Raw genomic sequence first — 24,364 nt, 5'->3', positions numbered from 1 at the left:
CTGCTTACAGATGAGGAAATTGAGGACCAGAAATTAAGTGGAATGATGTGCAAACTGTCAGTTATTAGAAGAGCCTATTACTCCAATTCTCACTCTTTCCACTAGTGCCATCTTAAAAAATTTTCGTGCTACACATGCATTAACCTTTACTGGTGAACTAAAATATTAAGTAGTAAACATTAAATCTTCACTTTTCCCCTTTGTGTTCAAGCTCTCTGGGGCTGGCTCAACATGTCCTATTTCATATCAATTGATCACCTATGTCAGGAAGAGAGACATTCCAAACTCTCTTCATAAAATATACAGACACAAAGACACTTCCTATCTCTGATAGAATCCAATAAAATTAGTTGATAATAGCAAAAAAAAAAAAAAAAAAAAGGATATTAAATGCAAATCTTTGAGAATGTGCCTAAGACTTTAATGTCATTTCTAAGGGCCTTATAATCAATATTTACATTTTAAAACAAACACTCTTAAATCCTAATGGCTAAAGGCCTTTTCAAACAATAGAGATGAATCAATCTGACCTTTACGAAAATATTAGAAGATACATCCAAATTCATATCAAGAAGTTCTTTTAAAAACATTAGCCCAAAAGTAGAGATTAAAAATGTCCTAGATCCATCCTTTCTAGACAGAGTGAGTTCCAGAAGAATCAATCTATTAAAGATATCACCAAACTTGAAGTACAATTTTTTTTTTTTTTACTCATGATTGTATCACATCTAGCTATGTTTGGATTGGTATGGTCAAAGCTATAACCTATTTTTTTAAAAAAGATTTTATTTATTTATTTGAGAGAGACAGTGAGCACAAGCTGTGGGGAGGGGTAGATGGAGAGGGAGAAACAGACTTCCCCCTGAGCAGGGAGCCTGATGCAGGGTTTGATCCTATGACCCTGGGCTCATGACCTGAGCCAAAGGCAGACGCGTAACTGCCTAACCAACTGAGCTAACCACGTGCCCAACTATAACCTATTTTTTGATGTCTTAGGCATGTGGCAGTAGCCCACAGTCTAGTAATCTCCAGGTCCTTAATTGCTTTGCTTAAATATCTGCTTGAAGCTGATATGGCTCATTCTATTTGTTGTTTTCTGAGCATCTTCATTTACATAAGGAAGCCCCCCGTTACCTAAAACTCCACATGGTTTTACCTCCAGGCCTTTCTCGTTAATAATCTTAGGATAGAGGTCAGGGAACCCTGAAAGCTTTTTGGAGCTATCATGGACTATGGCAGGCAAGTGAGGCACTGATCTTAGGTGTAAAATTTAAAGAGGAACCAAAAACTCAGTTATTAAGATAAATAATATTTTAATGCAGTATTTTAAAAAATAAAGATTAATGTAAAATCCAAAATAAATAAAATAAGTAAATTTTAGGTAATTACTATTGATTCCTTTTACCTCAGAGGCCAAAATGGTTCTGCACAGCCATTATTTAAATTTTGATTTGATATCCCTTACAATATCCTTGAAACGTTTCTAGCATATTTCCATTTCTTATTAATGGAAAGTGCACTAAATTGTGCATTCCCAACCTATCTCATCCCTTTTCTTTCCAAGTCCTTTGCCCAAAAAAGTTGACATGAAACAGAAGGCTATAAACTTCATAATAGACCTTTTGGCAGCATTCTGCATCTCTCACTCTGACATAGGGCCTAAGGCAGCAAACAAACTAATGTCATTCCTATGGACTCCTACTCCATGTATCACTTGTGAAAAACTTTCCTTATCATGTTAGATCTCCACGGTCTCTAAAATTACTCCTTACAGTTCCGAAGTTGTGACCCATTTTAATGTATAATCATACAATGGCTACCTTTGCTGCCTGACACGTATGATCTCTGAAGGACAAACACTATGAGCTACTTGAGGTAGTTACCTACTTTGTGTTCTAATACAAACAGTGAGCTAGCACATAAATATTGAAAACCCACAATCTCCTTTCTCCTGGAATCCAGGAATGTGTCTCTTTGCTTCTTGGCACATATACCTTTGGAACTGGTGACAGTACAATCAATGAACTCATCCTTTACACCCACAAGACCTGTTATTCATACTCTTCCTGATGTTATCTCAACTAGGAAATGTTCATGTAGCCTTTTAGATGTGTTTGAAGTTAATGCAGAATCCAGAAGCATTCTTCAAAGCTGCAGGTGGCAAATAGAACATTTCTTCTGTCAATGTTTTACCTTCAAAATGCATGACAATTTTGCATTCTATTCCATAATTCACTCATTCAACAAATATTAGATGCCTATTCAGTGCCGGATATTGTCATAGGGATACAGCAGAGAATACACATATTTATATTTGTTTTTAATCTTAGAATATTTTATACAATTTAGCATAAGTAGAGAAACCAGAGCAAAAATTATCCCAAATCCAAGAGCAAAATTGGTAATCTGAGATGGCCAATTATTGCTTCACATACCACCAGTCATGCTTTTTGCACATCCTGGGATCATGTGTGCTCCAGTCTGAGAAGTAGAGTCTTTCATTAATTCCCAGAAAATAAAAGAAATATTAACATTAATATTTATTCCAGATGAAAATACTTGGGAGTATCATTAGAACTAACTCTTTGTCTTCATTTCCGTACATTAGGTTCTGCCTACATTCTGAAATGACAAAGACAGAATCCACTTCAATACCCACAGAAAATATATAAAGCTAATACTTTAAAAAAATCATGTGTGAGGAGGAGGTAGTCTCACTCTTGACACTTTAAGGTCAAATCTTCATTGACCTCGGTGCTACATTGTTCATCACTGCTTATCTTACCCTTAATTAAACTGCTCTTAAGTTCTTAATGCATCTACTGATCAGCTTCAGAAAGGATCTCTCCTTAGAAAAAGCTAATTCTCACACAAAAGAAACTTTTAGACTTGTCTCTGCAGAGAAATGCTGAACACTACTGCTGTTCCCTTTTACTGGTTGGAACCAAAGCCAGTGAAAAAGAATTATACTCTTCAGTGATAGTTTTGTCTTAAATAATTTGATTTTAGCAATAGGTCTAACTCCAAAAATAAACACGTGGTACTGCTTGTGCTTGTGGATATGTAGTATAGGCATTTTTGAAAGAAGGCAGTGATTTGCAATAGCACAGTAATTTCCTGTTAGGATTAAGATTCAATTCTCCAAAACTACAGTGACTGGATAACTTGCATGAAGCCTGGCTTTCCTACCTGAAATCCTCATGTCAACCATTCCAAATTATTACAAGAAGGTCTCATACGTGTATTAATGTAGATGTGTGTTCTCTTGCAGACAGTGTATAACCTCAAGAATTCAGATCTTTTCAGACTGTTTAAACTAGAAAAGTACTGGAACAACACAATATATATATTTCACAACTACAGAACAGGGATTCTTACCAAGGAGTAAGTAATGGAATAATCTGTGTCACTGGCATGAGATCTCACTGTTTTAAAATTCAGATTAAGGTCAGTGTTTAATAACCTAAATTGAGGAGGGCCTAGGAATGCATACCTTTTAATAACTCCATAAAGGATGCTGATTCAAATACTAACATAAGACTAAAGTCCACTTTAATCCTGAATATAATTTAGCTTTCTGGTTTTGTAAAGGTTTAAATTTATCATGCCCAAAGGCTAGAATTCCGCAGGTTTAATGTTCTCTTCACTTCTGTCTTCTAATATTTTATATTAATGATGGTACTCAGAGGCATAAACCACCACTGTCCTCAGCACAGAAATCCCAAGTTATTACAATTCCTTATATATGAATCCACACCTGCGCATAGCTGCATTCTATCCTCAAATAGACCTTATTCCTACCAATAAGAGGAACTGAACATTTTATATTTGAAACTTTAAGGTCAGTTTATTAAGTTCAATGATGAAAGCTATCAGAAGAATATTCTCCTGAAAATTATTTTTTCTTAGAAAAAAAGAAAGGAAAATCAACACCTCCACACAGCCACAGATGCTGTGGCAGTCACACCTCTCTGTAGATGGGGATAGTCCATTAGTCAGTCAGATCACTCTCTGGGTCAGCAGGATTATAGTCTGGATCATCCTCATCATCCTCTAGCTCCAAGTCATCCATTTCCTGGAATAGGGATTCATCTACCTCCACATTGTTTCCAGCTGTGAAAGACAAAAGATTTCGCCTTCAGTCTAATATTTAGGAATAAAAGATAGAACTCACTGGTAACACCAAATACAAACTTCTAAATGTACAAGTGAGGTGCCAGTGAGGAAATCCTAAACTACTACCGCAAATCATAATAACAATGATCTGTATTAGTCAGCAAAGACATACATTTTAAGAGACACTTTAGGCTTCCAGTTTTAAAAAAAATCCAGTTATAAAAAAAGCTTTCCTAGAATGCATTATTTATTATGTGGCATGTTATAAGTTGAAGACAATGGTTTGCCCTGGTTACGCAAAGTTGATTATCACTGACCATGGGGCCTGAGCCAGGAGTTTTATCACTTCTAGTAGTGGTAGATATGTACGTCACTAGAACTCAACCACACTTGTTATTTAATTCATAGATATAACTTGATCTTTACTCTCAGATAGTTCCGCTTATGACCAATGGTATGCCCTTCTCAAATTCTAAATATCTGAGCCCTTTAGGAAGCAACACCTCAGCCTTGCATTAAACATCTTTACTCTTCAGTGCATCTAAAGTACATAAAGGCAGGATATTATAGTACTCTTAAATCACCAGAAATTGTTCATCTTCCTTTCCTGTCAGACGTTAGCCCACTGATATTCAATTCAACGAGAATGAGTCTTGCTTTATCCCTAAAAGCAGTTAAGTAATAAAATTAAACTTTCCTAAGTCCAGGCTAAAGAATAACTCGCTGATTCTGGAAGAGCCAGGAAAGACTTCCCAAAACAGATGACATCTAAAATACCTTTATGATAAATTTTAATCCACCAAGAAGAAAAGGTGTCAGGATTAAGCAATCATAGCAAAAGTCAGAAAGAAAAAATAAGGGCAGCCCGGGTGGCTCAGCGGTTTAGCGCCACCTTCAGCCCAGGGCGTGATCCTGGAGACCCGGGATCGAGACCCATGTCAGGTTCCCTGCATGGAGCCTGCTTCTCACTCTGCCTATGTCTCTGCCTCTCTCTCTGTGTCTGTCATGAATAAATAAATAAAATCTTAAAAAAAAGAAAGAAAGAAAGAAAGAAAGAAAGAAAGAAAGAAAGAAAGAAAGAAAGAAAGAAAGAAAGAAAAAATAAGACTTTGGGTTTTGTTTTTGTTTTTAAATAAGACTTTGAATATTTCTAATTGGAACACAAGATTCTTTAGGAAAACTATATGGATATATCATAGATGAAGGCGAAATTGAAGGACTGCGTAGGTCAACTTTTTCCTCTAACCAGTAGAGAGCAATCAAAAGATTTTGAGAAATATCATGATTAAACATGAATTTTAGAAATGCCACCTCTGGGGCAGTGACTAAAGGCACTAGGAAGAGGAAGAGACTGAAGCAGGGAGACAATATAAGAAGCCACCACAAACACCCAGGGAAAATGTTAAAATCTTCCGGTTAAGAGGAAAGAGTTGAAAATGTCTGGAAAAGACACTTCTGAAGCGGAATCAATGGAGAATTTTTGGTGAGTTACTGGATATGAAGAGATATTTGATCCATTAGATAGGGTAAGGAGTCAAGGATGAGTGAAGACAGGAAAACTTCTAAAGTGCAAGAGAGAATAAGATACAGCTTTCTGGTTGAGAATTTCTCAATAAAATAGGAGAAAAACGAGCTATAAAGTGAGAGGAGGATACATGAGGACAGCCTTGCTGGGTTTGTTTGTTTGTGGTTGTTTGTTTGAGACTAATAAATATCTTGGAGCAAGAATGTGGTAAGAGATTAATAAAACAAAATGCTGAGTGTCAATAAGGGCGCAGCTCAAGTTAAGAAGCAATTTAATTTAGCACTGAGGCCATAACAACACTGTTTTAACCTTTTCCAGGAGACAGTCCAGGAACAAGGCTGAAAGGCTAGATGCTTCAGGATCACCAACTGGCAAGATAAGCTCGAAGAAAGCTAATGAAGTGCAGAACTCTAGGGTGCTATCAGAAGTGTGACTGAGTATGGAGCCCAGTTAAAGGAACACACATAGGCCATAAGCTCCATGAGGGCAGGGACTGTCTACACCGTTCTCTGCTGCTGTATCAGCAGCAGCCAGGACAACGCTTGGCTTATAGTGGGGTGCAATAAATATCTACGGATGGACGAATAATGGATGGACAGAAGATTGAAAGAGGATAAAGTTTAGGATAAAAAGGAAAAGCAAAGCATAAGGAACTAGATGCTTCAGATAGTAAGAAACATAGTATGTTTCTTAGTATGAAACATAGATTTCTGGGTAGAGTGCATGAAGAGTTCCAGATTTGAGGTCTCTATAAAGTTCCATGACTTCTGATACTAGAAATTTGAGTAAACTAGGTCAAGTTACATTGGCCTGGTTTGCTAGTTCCTAGAGAGTAATGTGACCATAACTGTTTACTGCCATCTTTGATGTGGCTTAAATTATCAGAAAATTTTAAAAAATACATTGCTATAGTTTAGTGTTTAAAATGATCAAAAATTACAATTTATTCTTCAAAATGTATTTGTTTGGGGATCCCTGGGTGGCGCAGCGGTTTGGCGCCTGCCTTTGGCCCAGGGTGCGATCCTGGAGACCCGGGATCGAGTCCCACATCGGGCTCCCGGTGCATGGAGCCTGCTTCTCCCTCTGCCTATGTCTCTGCCTCTCTCTCTCTCTCTGTGTGACTATCATAAATAAATAAAAATTAAAAAAAAAAAATGTATTTGTTTATAGCCTTGGAAGGAAAATTTTACATTACACTCTGATTTTCACAGTTTAATATTAAAAACAGTGCATTATATACATGTGGAATCTTAGTATTATCTTACCATCTTCCAAAAACTGGATATCAGATGTGTCAAGATTATGATCTGTTTCAAATAGCTGTTTCCCTAAAAGAAATAAATGTTTAATTCAAACATATTTTTTCTATATGTTCCAGTTTCCCGCCTTTCCAGTTTTCCTCCATTGTCCCTACAATCCTTTAAAAAGTATAATTCAAGAAAAGAAGTCTGAAAACCTATTTTTCTGTGAATTTCAATAAATTTATCAATTCAGTAAGTAGCTAAGAGGCACGAGATAGGTATCTGCATTGAAATGAACAAGTGAAAACCCAGTCTGCCTTTAGAGTCCTAGAAAAACAAATGCATTTGACTCTACCACTTCCTACACTTGTGATTCTGAATGCCATGGTAGCCATATCTCAAGATTTTTCCACTGCAATATTTAGATCAGAGATAAGCCATAAAATTAATTATAATTATGAATGAAGGGCAGCCCTGATGGCCCAGTGGTTTAGCGCCGCCTTCAGCCTGGGGTGTGATCCTGGAGACCTGAGATCGAGTCCCACGATAGGCTCCCTGCATGGAGCCTGCTTCTCCCTCTGCCTGTGTCTCTGCCTCTCTCTCGCTCTCTCTCATGAATAAATAAATAAATAAAATCTTAAAAAAAAATTATGTATGAAGTAATATCATCATGTAGACAGAATGCTTTCTCTTTTTGTCCTAGATACCGAAGTACATTATTTTTCTATAGAAATCTGTCCAAATGAGATCCTCTTGCAATGTAAGAATATAGAACAGCCTGGCTTGGGGTGGGGGGGGCGGAGATATGAGTCATACCACTTAATTTATTTTTTCCTGCTTGTTCTTCTTCTTTCATTCGTTTCTTTTTAATTTCCAAGAGTTCTGCATCAAATTTGGCCTTCCAACTTAAGAAATTCTCAATTGTGACAGGAGTGCCATGAAATAATTGCTTAGAAAATAAAAAGGACATGTGATCACATAAATGAGACACTTATAATTTATAATAAAATTATCATTTATAAAGAAATAATGCATATTTCTTGATCTTACCTGCATGAGCTCTATTAACCTTTACTAGTCTTTATTGATAATTATCCATGCTATGTGACCAATGCAGTAAGGGACTTCTCACATTTTATTTAACAAATCTTAAATAAAATTTACTTTTGTTTATTTTGCGATTGCCGAAAAATTACCAAAACCAAAAAAACCCACCAAAAAACTGAAAACAAACAAACAAAAAAACAAACGAACCCCAAAACAAAAACCACAAAACAGATATAAAGAATAAGGAAAAAACTTAACTTTATAATATACCTTTTCAGCTTCTTCTGCCTCTTTCTCTTTTTGTTTCTTTTCTTCTTCTCTTCTAGTTTTTATTTGATCTACTATTTCATTTAATTTTTCTTGCACAGCTGTCACTAAAGTAAAGATCATTACCATACCAAGGTTTTCTTCTGCCTATGTAACCAAAAGAAAGGTTGTAGTGAGAAACATACTTCTGAGGAAAACTAAAAAAAAAAAATCAATGAAACTGTTTCATCATAATTGCTAAATGCCATACATTTATAATATGATTACTAATTACTAATTCAGTTACACCATAAATTCAGACATCTAGATAAATGATCATTTAAGAATTGAGCACATACGGGGATGCGGGTGATTCAGACCATTAAGTGTCTGCCTCGGGCTTAGGTCATGATCCCAGGGTCTTGGGGCTGAGCCCTATGTCAGGCTCCTTGCTCAGTCAGGAGTCTGATTCTCCCTCTCCCTCTCCCCCCTGCTTGTGCTCGCTCACTCACTCTATCTCTCAAATAAATAAAATCTTTTAAAAAGTGGGAAAAAAAGAATTAAGCACATATATATGAATAACTATATAATAAATTTTAAAAGACATGTGATTTGCTACATCCAACCTAAAACACGTATCTGTCTTACTAAATTCTGTTTAATAATCAGAATTCAGAAAACCTTTTCCTACAGCAGCTAGTAACATAAGTTCTCCACCATATTTTCATGATTTAGATCTTTTGGGATATTTTAAGAGCTGTGACAATGAACTGAATCTTGAGACCAAAGTGATTTCCTAATATAGAATAATAAAGAATGTAGGTATTTTTGTGATTTATCTTTACCTACCTTTTTTTCTTCAATTTGAAATGGCTTAAAATCAAATATAATAAAGCTCTCCAACTCATGAAAGAGATATATACAGTTGATCCTTGAACAATGTAGGTTGGATGTAGCACTGCACAGGTCCACTTATATCTTTTTTTTTTTCAATAAATACAGTATAGTACTGTAAATGTATTTTCTCTTCCTTATGACTTTTTAATAACATCTTCTCTAGCATACTTTAAGAATACAGTATATAGTACATATACCATATAAAACATGTGTTTATCAATGGTTTATGTTATGGGTAAAGCTTCCTGCCAGTTAGCAGTAGTTTTTGGGGAGTCAAAAGTTACACACAGATTTTCGACTATGTGGAAGGTCAGGTTCCCTCAACCTCTGTGTTGTTCAAGGGTCAACTGTAAGTCAGAAACTATTTTGGAAGTTGGTTACTTGAAAGCAGAATAAAGTAAAACAAGATATCTTGCTTATCCATAGAAACAAAATACAGTTTGAAGAAAATAGACCAAAAAAAACAAAAAAATACCCAAATATACAAGCCAGAATCTTCACTCTAGAAAGAGAAGAGATTTCCAACCACTCCTTTGACAGAGCTGGCCTCAGCGGAAGTTGAGCAGGTATTTCAGCTCCTAGGCCCTCTCCGAATACAAGACTTCCAGCTGGCTCCTGTGATTCTCTTCTTGGGGCTTCTCTGTGGTGTCTCCATGCTAACCATCCTAAATCTGACTACACAAACTTCTCTCCTGAGTGCCGAACACATAATAAAACTGCCCAGTGGACAGCAATACAATGTCTCACAGGCATGTCAACACTGAAACCATCATCTTCTCTACAAAACCTATTTCTATGTTCCCCAACTCAGAGATCCAAACCACTAACCACCCAGCATGATCACTCACATCCCATCATAAGCTCTATCACTGCCTCTAATCTATTCTTAAATGTCATTTCAATCTGCCTACTGTTCTGTCAACATTGTTATTATCCTAACCCAGGACTCAATAATCTTCAACTTCAAATATTAAAAGAAATCCCTAACTGGCTTTCTTAAAATCTGTGGTCTTGTCACCCCCAAAATCAACTTCTCTGGCCACTTAGCACACAAACATAACTAATCCAGTCAGTATCTTGCTTAAAACTCCTCAACAGCTTCCCAAACCAGGAGCAAGACCATATTTTCAAAATAGTTCAGAAGATCCTTTAGGAATTAATTCGTTTAGTTCCATCACATAATATCACTAACTTCAAATTCTAAGCTCAAGAAATTTAGTATGACTAGAAGTTCTGGAAGAAAATATTGCCCTCTTCTCTCCCTGTCACTTCCATGACCCTTAGCTTGCTCTTCTACTAGCCAAGAACTTTCCAATACCTATTTTTTTCTTCCATTCAACCCCTGCTCTCAGAGGGATCATAAATCCTGGTTGTAAGCTTGAGGAGAAGGAAAAATAATAAGAAACAAAACAAGTATCAGTCCTCTCCCCAGACTGCAGGCAATCTAGACTACAACAGGTCAGAGGGGTTGGAAGTTTTAATTTTTTTAAAAGTCAGAATTTTTAACTGCATACGGGGCTGGACATTCTGAGAAGCAGATAAAAACTGTATTTAAATTTAAAGTACCTATCAGACATCTGATTAACTAAAAGTCATGAGGCTGATTGAGTTTCGAACAGGGATATACAGACAACTTCTCTTACTCAAATTTTAAATGTACAGTGGGAAACAAAAATAAAGATGCTTTGTGAATATTTATATCTGTATGTATATGTTTAAAGAGAGAGATAACATGAATTCTCCCTGTTCAATGTACTGGTTATACATATTTACTAGCATTTTCTGACTCTTGAAATTAATGTATACTTAAGGCCAATAAAAAATGCCATTAAAAGACTTGTTATTTCCTTACCTGTAACGCTAATAGTTTTAAAATATCTGAAACATCATTATCTTCTAGATTTTCCTGGGAGAATATTTCATAAAGAGGGGCTTCATCTGGGTATTTTTCACTGTATGTAAACTTGAGGGTAGTCTGGACAGCTAAAGACAGAAGATACGAATTTGATACAAATTATCTTTAAATGTAAAGTATCAAGAGGTCAACATCTTTGTTGGATCAGTGATTAATTTACAATGTGTCAATGAAAAGTAACACAACAGATATTCCTGCAAAGAAAAACAAGGTTACTATGAGATAACCACTTAGACAACCACTAAAGATAAATAACACCTACCACAAAGATGAAGTGAAAACAAATCATGGGAATACCAAAAATCTCGTTGAACGCATGAAATACATGTCTTACTTATCAGTAATTTACCATATCATATTGCATGTCTGAGAAAGAGCATGGATAAAAGCCACTCTTTTTAAAAACCTCCTTAAGATGAACAAAAGGCACTGAATATAATACGCAGAAAAATACTACCTTGGGCTTATTTTCAGGCCTCTACCAGACCCAGTTCCCAGTGAGGAAGATCTGGCATTAGCCCTGGAATCTACATTTCTATCTGAACAATTCCAATAGGGTACTGCTAAAGGATTGCTAGATGACACAGTTTTGAAATAGGGTTTCAGAGGTTGTCAGAGAAACTTAAAACCTGATTCATATTATGATAATTTTTGTCCCAATGTCAACTTTTTTCACTGAATAAAAATTTAACTGGGTCAAGGAAACACCTCTACGAAAATCTAAAAAAAAAAAACAAAAAACAAAAAAACAAACCTGATTCATCTATACATTCTCACTCACTCTTTTGGCCTGTATCAATGCATACATCTGACACTTGTATAGAAGTGAGATTCTGGGCAGCTCCGGTGGCACAGCGGTTTAGCGCCGCCTGCAGCCCAGGGCGTGATTCTGGAGACCCTGGATCGAGTCCCACATCAGGCTCTCTGTATGATGCCTGCTTCTCCCTCTGCCTGTGTCTCTGCCTCTCTCTGTCTCTATGAATAAATAAATGAAACATTTAAAAAAAAAAAAAAAAAAAAAAAGAAGTGAGATTCTTACAGGCAGATCAGTGCAAAGTATCTCTCTACAGACCAGCCTGGTGAATTCTCAATGCCACCAGGCAATTTGTAACTAAGCAGCAGTGCCAAACATTTTCTGTTAAGACTTATTATTTACACACACAAAAATAAAAATAAAAAAATAAAACTTACTAATCATAATGATCCTTTGTCTAGACTTCGACTTTCTTGTAACTCACATTTTAATTATTAAGAACAATCCTAAATTTTGTATGGAACCACAAAAGAACTCAAATAGCCAAAGGAATGTTGAAAAAAAGAAAACCAAAGCTGGAAGTATCATGAATCCAGACTTCAAGCTATATTACAAAGATGCAGTCATCAAGACAGTATGGTACTGGCACAAAAACAAACACATGTATCAATGGAACAGAATAGAAAACCGAGAAATGGACTCACAACTATATAGTCAACTAATCTTTGACAGAGTAGGAAAGAATATCCAATGGAAGAAAAAAGATAAAATATAGTCTCTTCAACAAATGGTGCTGGGGAAACTGAATAGCCACATGCAGAAGAATGAAACTGGACCACTTTCTTGTACCATACACAAAAATAAATTCAAAATAGTTGAAAGATCTAAATATGAGACAAGAAACCATCAAAATCTTAGAGAACACAGGCAGCAAACTCTGACCTTGGCTATAGCAACTTATTTGATATGTTGTTGGAGGCAAGGGAAACAAAACCAAAAATGAACTACTGGGACTTCATCAATATAAAAAGCTCTACCCAGTGAAGGAAACAATCAACAAAACTAAAAGGTAGCCGGGATCCCTGGGTGGCTCAGTGGATTAGCGCCAGCCTTTGGCCCAGGGCGTGATCCTGGAGACCCGGGATCGAATCCCACGTCGGGCTCCCGGTGCATGGAGCCTGCTTCTCCCTCTGCCTGTGTCTCGGCCTCTCTCTCTCTCTGTGTGACTATCATAAATAAATAAAAAAATTAAAAAAGAAAAAAAAAAACCCTAAAAGGCAGCCTATGGAATGGGAGAAGATATTTGCAAATGCCTTATCAGATAAAGGGCCAATATCCAAAATCTATAAAAAACTTACCAAACTCAACACTCAAAGAACAAGTACTCCAGTCAAGAAATGGGCAGAACATATGAACAGCCATTTCTCCAAAGATGATATCCAGATGGCTAACAGACACATGAAAAGGCACTCAAAACATCACTCATCATCAGGGAAATTCACATCAAAACCACAATGAGATACCACCTCACACCTATCAGAATGGCTAAAATTAACAACATGAGAAACAATAGATGTTGGTGAGGATGCAGAGAAAGGAGACACTCTTGCACTTGTTGGTGGGAATGCAAATTGGTGCATTCTGGAGAACAGTTTAGAGGTTTCTCAAAAACAAAAATAGGGGTGCCTGGGTGGCTCAGATAGATAAGCATTCGACTCTTGGTTTGGGCTCAGGTCAAGATCTCATGAATCATGGGAGAGAGTCCCAAGTTGGGCTCTGCACTCAGCTAAGAGTCTGCTTGGAATTCTCTCTCTCTTCTCCCTTTGCCCTCACCCCCGGTTCACACAGGCACCTGTTCTTGCTCTCTCTAAAATAAATTAATAAATCTTAAAAAAAAAAAAAAAAAGAAAAGAAAAGAAAAGAAAAAATAGAACTACTCTATGATCCAGCAATTTCACTGTTTACCCAAAAGATACAAAAATACAGATTCGAAGGGGTACATGAACCCCGATGTTTATAGCAGCATTATCAACAATAGCCACACCATGGCGAGAACCAAAATACCCACTGATTGATGAATGGATAAAGATGTGGTATATATACAACAATGGAATATTACTCAGCCATAAAAAAAAAAAATGGAATCTTGCCATTCACAATGATGTGGATAGAGCTAGATAGGGTATATTATGCTAAGTGAAATAAATCAGAGAAAAGACAAATACCATTATGATCTCACATGTGGAATTTAAGAAAGAAAAGAGATCAACATATGGGAAGGGGGGGGAGGAGAAGAAAATAAGCCATAAGAAATTCTTAACTATAAAGAACTGAGGGTTAATGGAGGAAGGTGGATGGGGAGGTGGGCTAGGTGAGTAATGGGTATTAAAGAAGGCACTTGTTATGATGAGAACTGGGTGCTGTATATAAGTGATGAATCACTGAACTCTACTCCTAAAACCAATACTGCACTGTATGTTAACTAAGTAAAATTTTAAATAAATAATAAAAAATAATTTAAAAAAAAAGACTGTTAGGCCAGTAAGGATACATAGTATCTTATGGCATTTTCTTTCTTTTTTTACTGCTAGAATAAGATTTTTCTTATATGTTTACTGATTTTACTATTTGATGTAATAGATATTCATTATAGAAAATTTAGAAATACATTAAGGGGAAAATAAAATCAACAATAATCCCATAATCATGAAGAGATCACTGTTGCCATTTTGGGATATTTAAAGTATCATAAAAGTATTTTTTTAAAGGATATTTTAAAGTATCTTCTATACATTTATTTACATTTCAAACAAAGTATAAAAGGATACTCATGTTGTATTTGAGATTCTGTGTATAAAACCTATATATATACATACATATATAAGCATATGACTGTGTCCTATATCTTTTTAATTCAGATTTTAGTAATATCTCTGTGCTAATCTCATTTTCTTTTCTTTCTTTTTTTTTTTTTTGCTAATCTCATTTTCAATTGTATAAAACAGATTTGGTTATCAAGTGATGCCACTAAAATTGCTATTACTGATTGCTCGTGGCAGAATTTTAACTGACTAGCTTAACATTAAAAAAAAAAAAATCCTTGGGGTTAGCACCACCTTAAGTAACGTTTTTATCAAATTCCAAAATTAACTGAACTAGACTAATAGTGGAAATGAACTTCAGATCCTCCCCCATCTGCCACATTTAAATTAATCTATTTAATTTTAAATTATTGGTTTTATAACTGCTTTATTTCTATCAGTATATTTGTATTAGTTCTATAGTTGTATAATAGTGGCTTTTATCTGGTTTTATATGTGTGTGTGTGTATTTAAACAACAGTATAATATCCATCCTAAAGAAAGAGAGAAAAACCATAAAGAGAGATATTTATCCGGCTTATTTTTTTTCTTTTTTCATTTTTTTTAAGATTTTATTTATTCATGAGAGACACAGAGAGAGAGGAAGAAACATAGGCAGAGGGAGAAGCAGGCTCCCTGCAGGGAGCCTGATGTAGGACTTGATCCCCAGATTCTAGGATCATGCCCTGAGCTGAAGGCAGACACTCAACTGCTGAGCTACCCAGGCGTCCCTATCTAACTTAACTTGAAACAGCAAATGTCCAATAAGCAATCTAAATGCCCAGAGAGGAAAAACAATCATGGAGAAGTGGAATAAAACATAGTCACTGAAATATGCATACATTCAAAGTCTGGTTCTAGACAATAATCTTCTACCTTTTCTCCAACTGTTATATTGTTAATGTTTCTTTTTCACTTTTTAAAATTAAGTCATTGTGTCAGAATATATCGCATTGACCTTCTCTCTGTTTCTAAGTCATGTTTACATAGTAAATGCTAATTAGAGACATGCAACATTCATACTAGGTTCCTGACAGCACCTAATTTAGCACCTCCACATCTTCACTCCCCAGCATAATGGCTGCAGAATGAGTATCATTGCTGAGAGCAACTTAGGAGAACCACAAGTATTTTACACTGGACTTACTTTCATCATTTTCTCCAGCCTCAGATGTCACAGTAATGGTGAAACTGGGTGGATTTTCTGATAATACTGCAAGAAAATATACACAGAGATTAAGTTATTAAGATGCTTCCTAAGGCAAATGCTTTTCTTATTAGCAAAATATCACTACCCAGTCCTGGAAACTGATTCCTAGTCTGTATTTTCACTTCCAAAAATACAGACTGAACAGAACATTCAAATGATAAAACACTCATCAATTTTCTATTTAAATCTAGGATTATCTTTAATTAGGAAAAAATACCTATAGCAGATACATTTTTGAGAGTTTTATCAAATCAATTCAAAATTTCCATCTATACGTGGAAAACTACATTCTAAAAAGTGGAAAACTACATTCTAAAAAGTAATGGCAGAATGGCAAAAAAAAGTTTGATGTTTCATCAGAAACTATCTGTTGATATTCAGTATTATCACTAATTTTTAAACATATATTTCCTAAGGTATAATTCAGAACCTCTATGACAAACAGTAAATATTAATTTGTTAGAGTTTGTGTCTTCTAACTATTTCTTTCTCCCACATAATCCCTAGAACCAAACTTTATTCTTTCACCAATTACTGAGTCTCTACCATCTTTCACGGAATTACAAAAACAGCCATGAATCCAAATACCAAATTTCTTACAATTTGTTAAGCAAGTCAGGATATGCAAATCAACATTTACATAAATAAGAAAGCTTTATATACCATTTTACAGCCTAATGCCTATCTGATAGTATATATGTTTATATTTCTTTCCCCACAAGAATACTATAAAAACTATGAGAACTTCTGTATCAGTACCTGGCTGTATCTAGAAATTCAATAATTTCTGGAAAAATGACAAGAGTTAAAACAATAGAATGGAAGTAGAAAAACAAAAACAAATTAAACTTAAATCCAGAACCATTAGAAGAGTAAACAAAAAAAATTCAGGCCACCTGTGATTGCTGCTGAGCCCCTGAGAAAAGCCTGTGCCTCACTCCAGCCCTGGGAAGCACTGGCCCCTGTCAAGGTTGGCAGCAGCTCAGCAACCTCTTTCTGAAATGAAAGGGCAAGGACATCTCTGAAGAACTCACCAAGGAAACTACTCAAAAACTTCTTAAGCCTTCATAAATATTCATTATCAATAAGATTTTCAAGACATATGACTTCATTTTAATTGAAGTTTGAAAGTACTCAAAGCATGATGAATATCTATGATTACTGTCAAAGTATTTGTCAAGAAGATAAAACTCACTAGACTCATATTTTAATAGGCCTCAGATAGTCCAGCCGACGCTAAAAAAAGTCCCTGAAAGATAATTCTCATAAAGCTTTTATAATATGACTCTACCTTTTTTTTGACAAATGTGTATAAAATATATTTGAGGCATTTTATTTCTATTTCTTTCCATGACCAACTTTAGCATTTATGTGTCATAAGATGTAAACACAGCGACTATAAAAATAAGGGTTCAACCCATCTTATTACCACTTTTAGGATTCTATGAGGTTGTACTTTAAGGTTTGCTATACCTAATAACAACAGCTAACGTCTACTGAGCACTACTTTGTGCCTATGTTGTACTATGCATTTACACAAAGATCCTTTATTCTTACACCAAGACCACAATTTTATACTGTTACCATATTTCACCAAATTTAATTCTCAGGCTGAATTCATAGATTTTCAGGATAATTTGAAGGTTTTCTAGGTAATTTGGTGGAGACAGGTGATTTGGAGATCCTACTCTTCCGCCATCTTGCCCCTCCTCCCTGTTACCATATTTCACCAAATTTAAAAGACTGTCAAGTATATGAGATACACCCTACTTTATGAACTAAGAAAAAAAGAATCTGCCAGTTAAACTTTAATACATAATCAATTATAAGACAAATTCATATTTCAGAGATGTTAAAACACAGAAATGTCTTAGAACCAATTAAATATACTATTATCCCAATTTCATAGCGTGGAAACTGAGATAAAAAAAGCTTTTAAATAATCTGCCCAAGGTTATTCAGCTAGTAACTAGAAGAACTGAATAGACTATATTGAGTTTCATGTGAAAAGAAAATGTTTTTTCCAGCTGGAAAAGTCATTTGAGCTAGGCTATGAATTAAGGCATATTGAGAAATAAAGATGGAGAAAAGAAATGTAGGGAACAGGAACACAGTAGCAAGGGCATAATGGTGGGAATGTTTAAGGAATATATAGGAAAGAAGAAATTATTCCATTTTGTGGATGTATATGTGAGTGAAGACAAATAGTTGAAAAAAGTTTAGTTGTGGACAATGATAGTTTTTTTAGCCACAGCAGTATGGGCAGAATTGTATTTCTAAACATAGGAAGATAAGGCTAGCAACAGAGCAGAAGTTGGAAGAGGGGAAACAAGACTAGAGGTACGATGATCGTAGATAGCTATTAAAATCATCCCAGCAAGGTTAATGAGGTTCTGAACTAGGTTAGGAGCCATGGGGATAGCAGGGAACAAGGAGGATTCTACATTCCAAATGTGCAGGCAGAGGATGGTTAATGCCACTAATAAAAACAAAAAATACAAAAGAAAAATCAGAGATGATAGATTTAAATGACACAAGGAACTTTCTGTTGGAGACACTGAGTATGCAATATGTAATCAGAAACCGGCAAATGGAGCTAAAGAGAGTTGGGCTTGAATTTAATTTGGAGTCACACACACAGAAGTGATAGCTAAAGCTATCAGACTAAATGAGATCATGAGAGAGAAAACAGAGAAATAGGACCAACACTGGCTTGGCTTTGTAAAGAATCCTAAATTTGGAAAACAAAAGAGGAAAAAGGGCCAGAGAGAAAAAGAAAAGCAGTAGCCATGAGGTCAAGACATACTCAAAAGCAGCCTATTTTATTTGTGAAGGCACCCCAACTATTGAGATCCAGGTCTGGTAGGGCAGCGCTGTCTACAATGTGTACTATATGGGTCTGTGGAGCTCTATGAGGGGAAAATGAGCAATGAACCACTGGCCTGCAAGATCAGATCTAAATCCCTAACAAGGCCTTCTGTAATCCTGCCCCTGTTCATTTGTCATGCTTCATTTTTCATGACCCCAGTACTCACTTTATGTTTTAGGAATACCAAGCCACTTTCCTTTTAAATATATTTTGCTATTGCAGAGTCCTGCTTCTGCACATGCTGTGCCCCTTCCCCCATCACCCCTTAGAGTTCTCCAAAACAATCAAGACTCTCCCTTTTTCCTGTGCTCCTATATGTTCCTCTATGAAAGAATTGTCACACTATGTTGTAAATTACTTATCTGACGTCTTTTCCCAACAGACTGAGATTCTAACAATGCATATAATAAATATTTGGTAAATGAGGACTTGGGATGCTAGCATGAACATCACGGAATTGCCTGACCTTGGGAGACATACAGAATAGGGAGGCAAGATAGACGAGAAAGAAGTTGATAAACTCTTAATCCATGAGAAATCATGAGGAGAGGAATGTTCAGTAAAAAAAATGGAATGAAGAACTGTGGGGCTATAAAGTTTATGGACAGAAAGAGGACTTTCAGAGGCCAAAATTCTAAAGATGGTATTTACAAGGTATGGTCATGCCCCCACACAGTTGAAGGAAATGGAAATAAAAACTGTTCATTGATGAAGACAAGGGATTGTGAAGCCATATTGGAAGAATCAGCAACTAAGATGGTAAATTTCAAGTAGAGAGTATCTTATACTTAACAGTTACAAAGTATTTGCACTTTCTTTACTTCCCATTAAACACATATGGAAACTGAAGCTTGGAGACGTTATGACTTGTCCAAAGACATAGGGCTCATATCCACTATACCAAGCTGCCATTACAGAGAAAAAAATGTGAGCCAGGAACAACAATAACAAAAAAGGACACTGGAGAACACTGCTAATATCCCCTACTATCTACTCCCCCTCTCTTCTAGTTATTATACCACTTCTAACTGAGCATATTAACCACCCAGAATGAAGACTACATTTCCCAGCCTCCTTTCCAGTTAGGTCTCACCTAAGTTCCAGCTAATGAGATGGAAACAAGGAAGTCCTTTGACAGTTCCCAGGAAATTTACTTAAGAAACTGCTGTCTTTGGATTTTTCTCTGTTCCCCTCACTCCCCCATTCCTTTATCTACTCTACTGACTGGAAAGGAATGCTACCATCTTCACCATGAGGTAGACACTACATCTAAGGAATAACAAGGAACTAAGCAGCAGCCTGGGTACCTGAGGAATTCTTGGACTAAAGCTACACAACTATCTTTTATGTGCAAAAGCAATAAACTTTTACCTTTTTAAATTTATTCAGAGAGAGAGCGTGAGGGGTGGGGGGGGCAGAGGGAGAGGGAGAAAGAATTTTAAGCAGACACTGCGTTAAGTGCGGAGTCCAACTTAGGGCTGGATCCCATGATCCTGAGACCATGACCTGAGCCAAAATCAAGAGTCAGACACCTATCCAACTGAGCCACTCATTTCCCCTAAACTTTTACCTTTTTGAAACTACTGCTTTTGGGGGTTTTCTGTCACAGCTGGACCTAATCCAAAGAAAGAAAAGAGAAGAAAAGGAAAAGAAAGAAAAAGAAAAGAAAAAAGAAAGAATATTCCAAAGCTTGGAGTAAACTAACACAAGGATGAGAAAGTTACTTAATTGGACTTGAAACGATGAATGATTCATCAGCACTCTGACGAAGGAATAATCCCATTCCAATGCATTACTGTGAATTAGAATAAAATTAGCCTTCACTAAAGATACCAGATTTCCGCCACTGTAAGTGGATCAAAATATTTTTGAGAAAAAGAATAAGGTTATTGGGCATAGTGGAAGGAACCAGTGGAGGAGCAGGAGAAGTGTTGAGGGATACGGGCGCAGACGATGGTAAACTGGACAGAATTAAGGACAGACATAATGGAGGTAATAGCTGAAAGGTACACTAAAGGGACACACGAATGACATCAGGGTTTTCACAAAGAACCAGATAGCCCATATTAAAATAAGTCCCTGTGGTTCTCAGGGACTCTCTGTCTTAGAAAAACTGCTTTTGAAAGATGACCTGTGCCCCATCTCTAAGATGCAGTTATAACTATTACATGCTCATGGATACTACTTAGAGGTACTGACACAAGCAAATACCGAATCACGTACCCCTCTTTGTAAGACCAAACAGAATTAAGGGAACTTGACTTTTGGTTAGCCTGAAGCTAACCAATTTGTTTCAACAAAATTCCCCATAGCCAGAGATTTTGATACAGAAATGGAAATAACCAAATTCTACTACCTTAGCAGGGCCTTGTCAAGTGAAGCACTACTGAAGGAGAATGTGGTATCAGGAGAGTCCATTTATATTTTGGAAGACTAGTTGTTAGGAGGATTGGATCAGTGTGCAATCAAGCTACAGAACAGGCAAAAAGAAGAAACTGTATTATGATTTGTCAAAATTCACAACAAATTCAACACTGGACCAAAAGTTCTTTGCAAATAGTCAAGCAATCAACTCTGAGGTTAGACTAGGTCTATGTGGCTAGAACTATGGGCTAGCTAGATGCTGCCTCTTAAGCATCCACAAGGGGGGGCCATGATGTGCTTAACAAAGAAGGCTTCTCTGGCAAGCACCAAGCTTTTATTTAAAAAAAAAAAAAAAAAAAAAAAAAAGTATATCTACTTCCTTCATCAACAGCATTGAGCATTTACCAAATCTAATATTAAATGGGATTCAAAATTAAATTAGAAAACTGCCAATTAGTGTTCCTTGGCAAACTGACACAAGCAAGCTCTCTCCTTTAACCTGGTATGAAAACAGGAAGGTAAGAAATCATCAACAGAAAAGAAGGCTATAAAACAGTAAACCTTGCAAATCCTCATGATTTCAAAAGATCAAACATGGAAGGGTTTTATCCCAAACTCCTCTGCCTTTTCCCTGAGAGGGTTCATAAACAACACGATCATGAGTAAGGCAAAGTACCTTAAAAAAAATAATAAATTAAAAAAAAATAAATAAATAAACAAACACACGCAAAAACACTATAAATTGAGACATCTTATTTTACTTCATTTATTGCAAAGTTTATAGGAATGGTGGCAGGAATTAGAGACGGATGGACTCAGCTGATACTGCAGAACACTTGAATGCATCCAAGATTCATAAATTGTTTTTTATTACCCTGGCTCAGAATCCTCAAGCACTTTTGCGCCTGACAAGAATTTCACATACTGAACTGCATCAGAGCTTAGTACAATTTGAAAGAATCCTGGTTTAGGATTAAAAATGTATCACTTTTTAAAATGCTTATACGCACAGTATTTAATGAGGGATACTTTACGTCCATAGAAAAGAACAGTATACCTTATGCTTTCTTAAACTCTACCTACACGGTGCCAATTACATTTCCAATGTACTAGAAATGACCAAACGTCACGATTAAGAATATATCCAACAACGGACCCTATGTTCTATTTTATTTAGACATTGACATATAAGCAAGGAGAGAGAAGGGAGCCAGACTCCATACACACTCACCCAGTTAATGACACTCTCAAACCCCTCTTCACTCATCCCCTTAACATCCTCACAGCACAGCTGTACTGCTGGTGAGAGAGAACATGAACAGGACTGGAGCTATACAGGGGTAGCTGAGAGACATCTGCCTGTTGGCAAAGCAGAACAAAATTTGCTACCATTGCAAGCAGTGGTCAAAAAGTGGAGCTAAGAAAACTAAGCTGAACAAGGAAAAGGGAGAGGGATGGGAGTGGAACATACCTTACATTCTGAATTCTGACCGTCAGGGACGGACGACAGTCAAAGGAAGGGATGGGGGCTGTCAATCCCACAAACCTATAGGTTCTACTCCCTCATCTTGGCTTTAATTCGATCACTTCGCAGGCACGGAGTGTAACAGGGGAAAAGCCGTAGGGCTACGGTGGTTACGATGCGGCACTTTCAAAACCCATCTGAAGCGCGGCTTAATACAGAAAAATCCTCTGCCTTTAACACCCGTCTAATGAGCTTCTCAATGCTGATTTTTTTTTTTTTTTTTTACATTGGCCCAACCTACCAAGTAATCGTCTGCTCCCCCTCATCCCGGCTGGAGCTAGATCCCACGTTCCACGTGTCCGCAAAGTGAAGGAACCGGAAAGGGGGTCCAAGCCCCAAGCGGTTCCGCCGGTTCCGCCGCTAACGTGCTGGCCGGACCCCAAGCGAGCCACTTACCTTCCCTGCGCCTCCACTACCTTGCTGGAAGCCAGAGGCGTCCAGGCCAGACGACGTCTACCCTACTACCCCTCCCTAACAACCTGTGAATCTGCAGTGGGACTGAGATGCGTGCCGCATCATTCACTGGGCATTCGCAGGGAATATAAAGACGAAGAAAAGCGACAGATCTCAGGGACACCCCCCCCCCAAAAAAAATAAAAATAAAAACCCAAAAAACTGATTCTGGGCGACTTCGACAACAGCACTCTGAATCCCATCAACTTTAAAACACCAGCATATGAAAAGCAGCTTCTACCCCCGACGAAAGGGGGGAAAACCGACGCCTCTTGCAGCTCTGGAAAAGCTGCTCCCACTTAAGAGCATCTGTTTTCGTGTGTTTTCCCTAAAGCTCGGGTTCGCTGTAAGTTACCCAGAGACCAACGTGCACCCGACTCCGATTCCAGGCCTGACGCTCTCCAAGGGGCCTCGCCAGCCCGTCCCGGGCTCTCCAGGGTTCGGGCACTAAGCGCTGGAGTTACTCCTAAGGGTCTGAACACGTCGGGAGAAGAAGGTGAAGAGAGAGCGGCGGGCGAGGTGGCCACGCGGCCTCGCCGTCGCCGTCCTCCATCCTCCATCCTCGCCCGGGAGGCCGAGGGCTCCGGCCCGTCCCACGCCGCCCCCGGGCCGCTCGGGGCCCGCAGCTGCGCAAGTCACCTGTGAAGGAGTCGGGGTAGATGGACTCCAGGGCCTCCAGCTCGTTGCGCTGCTCCTCGCCGTAATCTGTCATCGTGGCCCTCGCTGCTGCCCATGGGCCGCCCAGCCACCCAGGCGGCGCGCTGCAGCTGGGACCGCCGCCGCGCCGGGAGAGCGGGCAGCGGCCGGACCCGCGCAGGCGCAGACTCCCCGGCTGCCAGGCCCCGGGCCCAAGGCCAGGCCGGGCCTGCCGAGCAGCAGCCCCGCGCGGGCCTACGCCTGCTCGCTAGTTCCGCGTTCGACTCGTGAGGCCTGGCCAGCCGAGCGCGGAGCAGCTGCCCCGCTCCCCCGCCCCCGCCCCCGCCCCCGCCCCCCGCCGCGCCGCCGCCGCCTGGGATTCGCTGAGGCGCGGACGGCCCCCGGCGCGGCGTCCGCTCCGGACCACGGGGGCGGGTTGCGGGGCTTCTCCGGGCCGCAGCCTGGCAGGTCGCTCAGCGCCACATCCCCCGCTCGATGGGTCTAGCCTGAGAGCCGAACGCGCGTACCGAGGCGGGACGAGGCGGCTGCTGGCGGGACGCGGGGCGCTTCCGCGAACCTCGTCGCTTCCGGCTTCCGGGTCGCGACCCTGCGGCCCCCGCGGGAAGGAGCGACGCGGCGCCGAGGCCGGGTCTCGCTGCGGTCGTGTGGTTCGTACGCGTGCGGAGCCTCCCGGTGTCCCGGGGG

At 38.3% G+C, this 24,364-nt stretch overlaps 2 protein-coding genes across 9 annotated transcripts in view; one reads left to right on the top strand and one right to left on the bottom strand.

The window, feature by feature from the left end:
- Positions 1-3,820: 3,820 nt before the first annotated feature.
- RWDD1 (RWD domain containing 1) lies at positions 3,821-24,313 on the bottom strand. Of its 7 annotated transcripts, none has more exons than XM_035710387.2 (9): positions 23,663-23,833; positions 21,038-21,151; positions 16,709-16,808; positions 15,750-15,815; positions 10,925-11,055; positions 8,200-8,343; positions 7,699-7,831; positions 6,907-6,969; positions 3,821-4,113 (listed from the first exon to the last, which is right to left on the bottom strand). In XM_035710387.2, the coding sequence occupies exons 6-9, from the start codon at positions 8,323-8,325 to the stop codon at positions 3,992-3,994; spliced, it is 444 nt and encodes a 147-aa protein (XP_035566280.1). In that variant the 5' UTR covers positions 8,326-8,343; positions 10,925-11,055; positions 15,750-15,815; positions 16,709-16,808; positions 21,038-21,151; positions 23,663-23,833; the 3' UTR covers positions 3,821-3,991. The 7 variants fall into 7 exon arrangements, with proteins under 7 accessions (XP_035566280.1, XP_035566278.1, XP_025278588.1 ...); XM_035710385.2 differs by lacking the exon at positions 23,663-23,833 and adding an exon at positions 22,277-22,384; XM_025422803.3 differs by lacking the exon at positions 16,709-16,808.
- The window catches only part of TRAPPC3L (trafficking protein particle complex subunit 3L), a 64,378-nt gene continuing 64,198 nt past the window's right edge, over positions 24,185-24,364 (top strand). The window contains exon 1 of one of the 2 annotated variants that reach the window (XM_049114777.1): positions 24,185-24,327. The gene's annotated coding sequence lies outside the window, so the exon portion shown is untranslated. The remainder of the gene's footprint in view (positions 24,328-24,364) is intronic. The other variant, XM_049114775.1, reaches the window with a different exon arrangement.

The sequence above is a fragment of the Canis lupus genome, chromosome 1 (assembly GCF_003254725.2).
Source record: "Canis lupus dingo isolate Sandy chromosome 1, ASM325472v2, whole genome shotgun sequence".
Classification (NCBI taxonomy): domain Eukaryota; kingdom Metazoa; phylum Chordata; class Mammalia; order Carnivora; family Canidae; genus Canis; species Canis lupus.
Note: the sequence above shows the minus strand (reverse complement) of the source record. Positions and strands in the feature narration are given on the sequence as shown.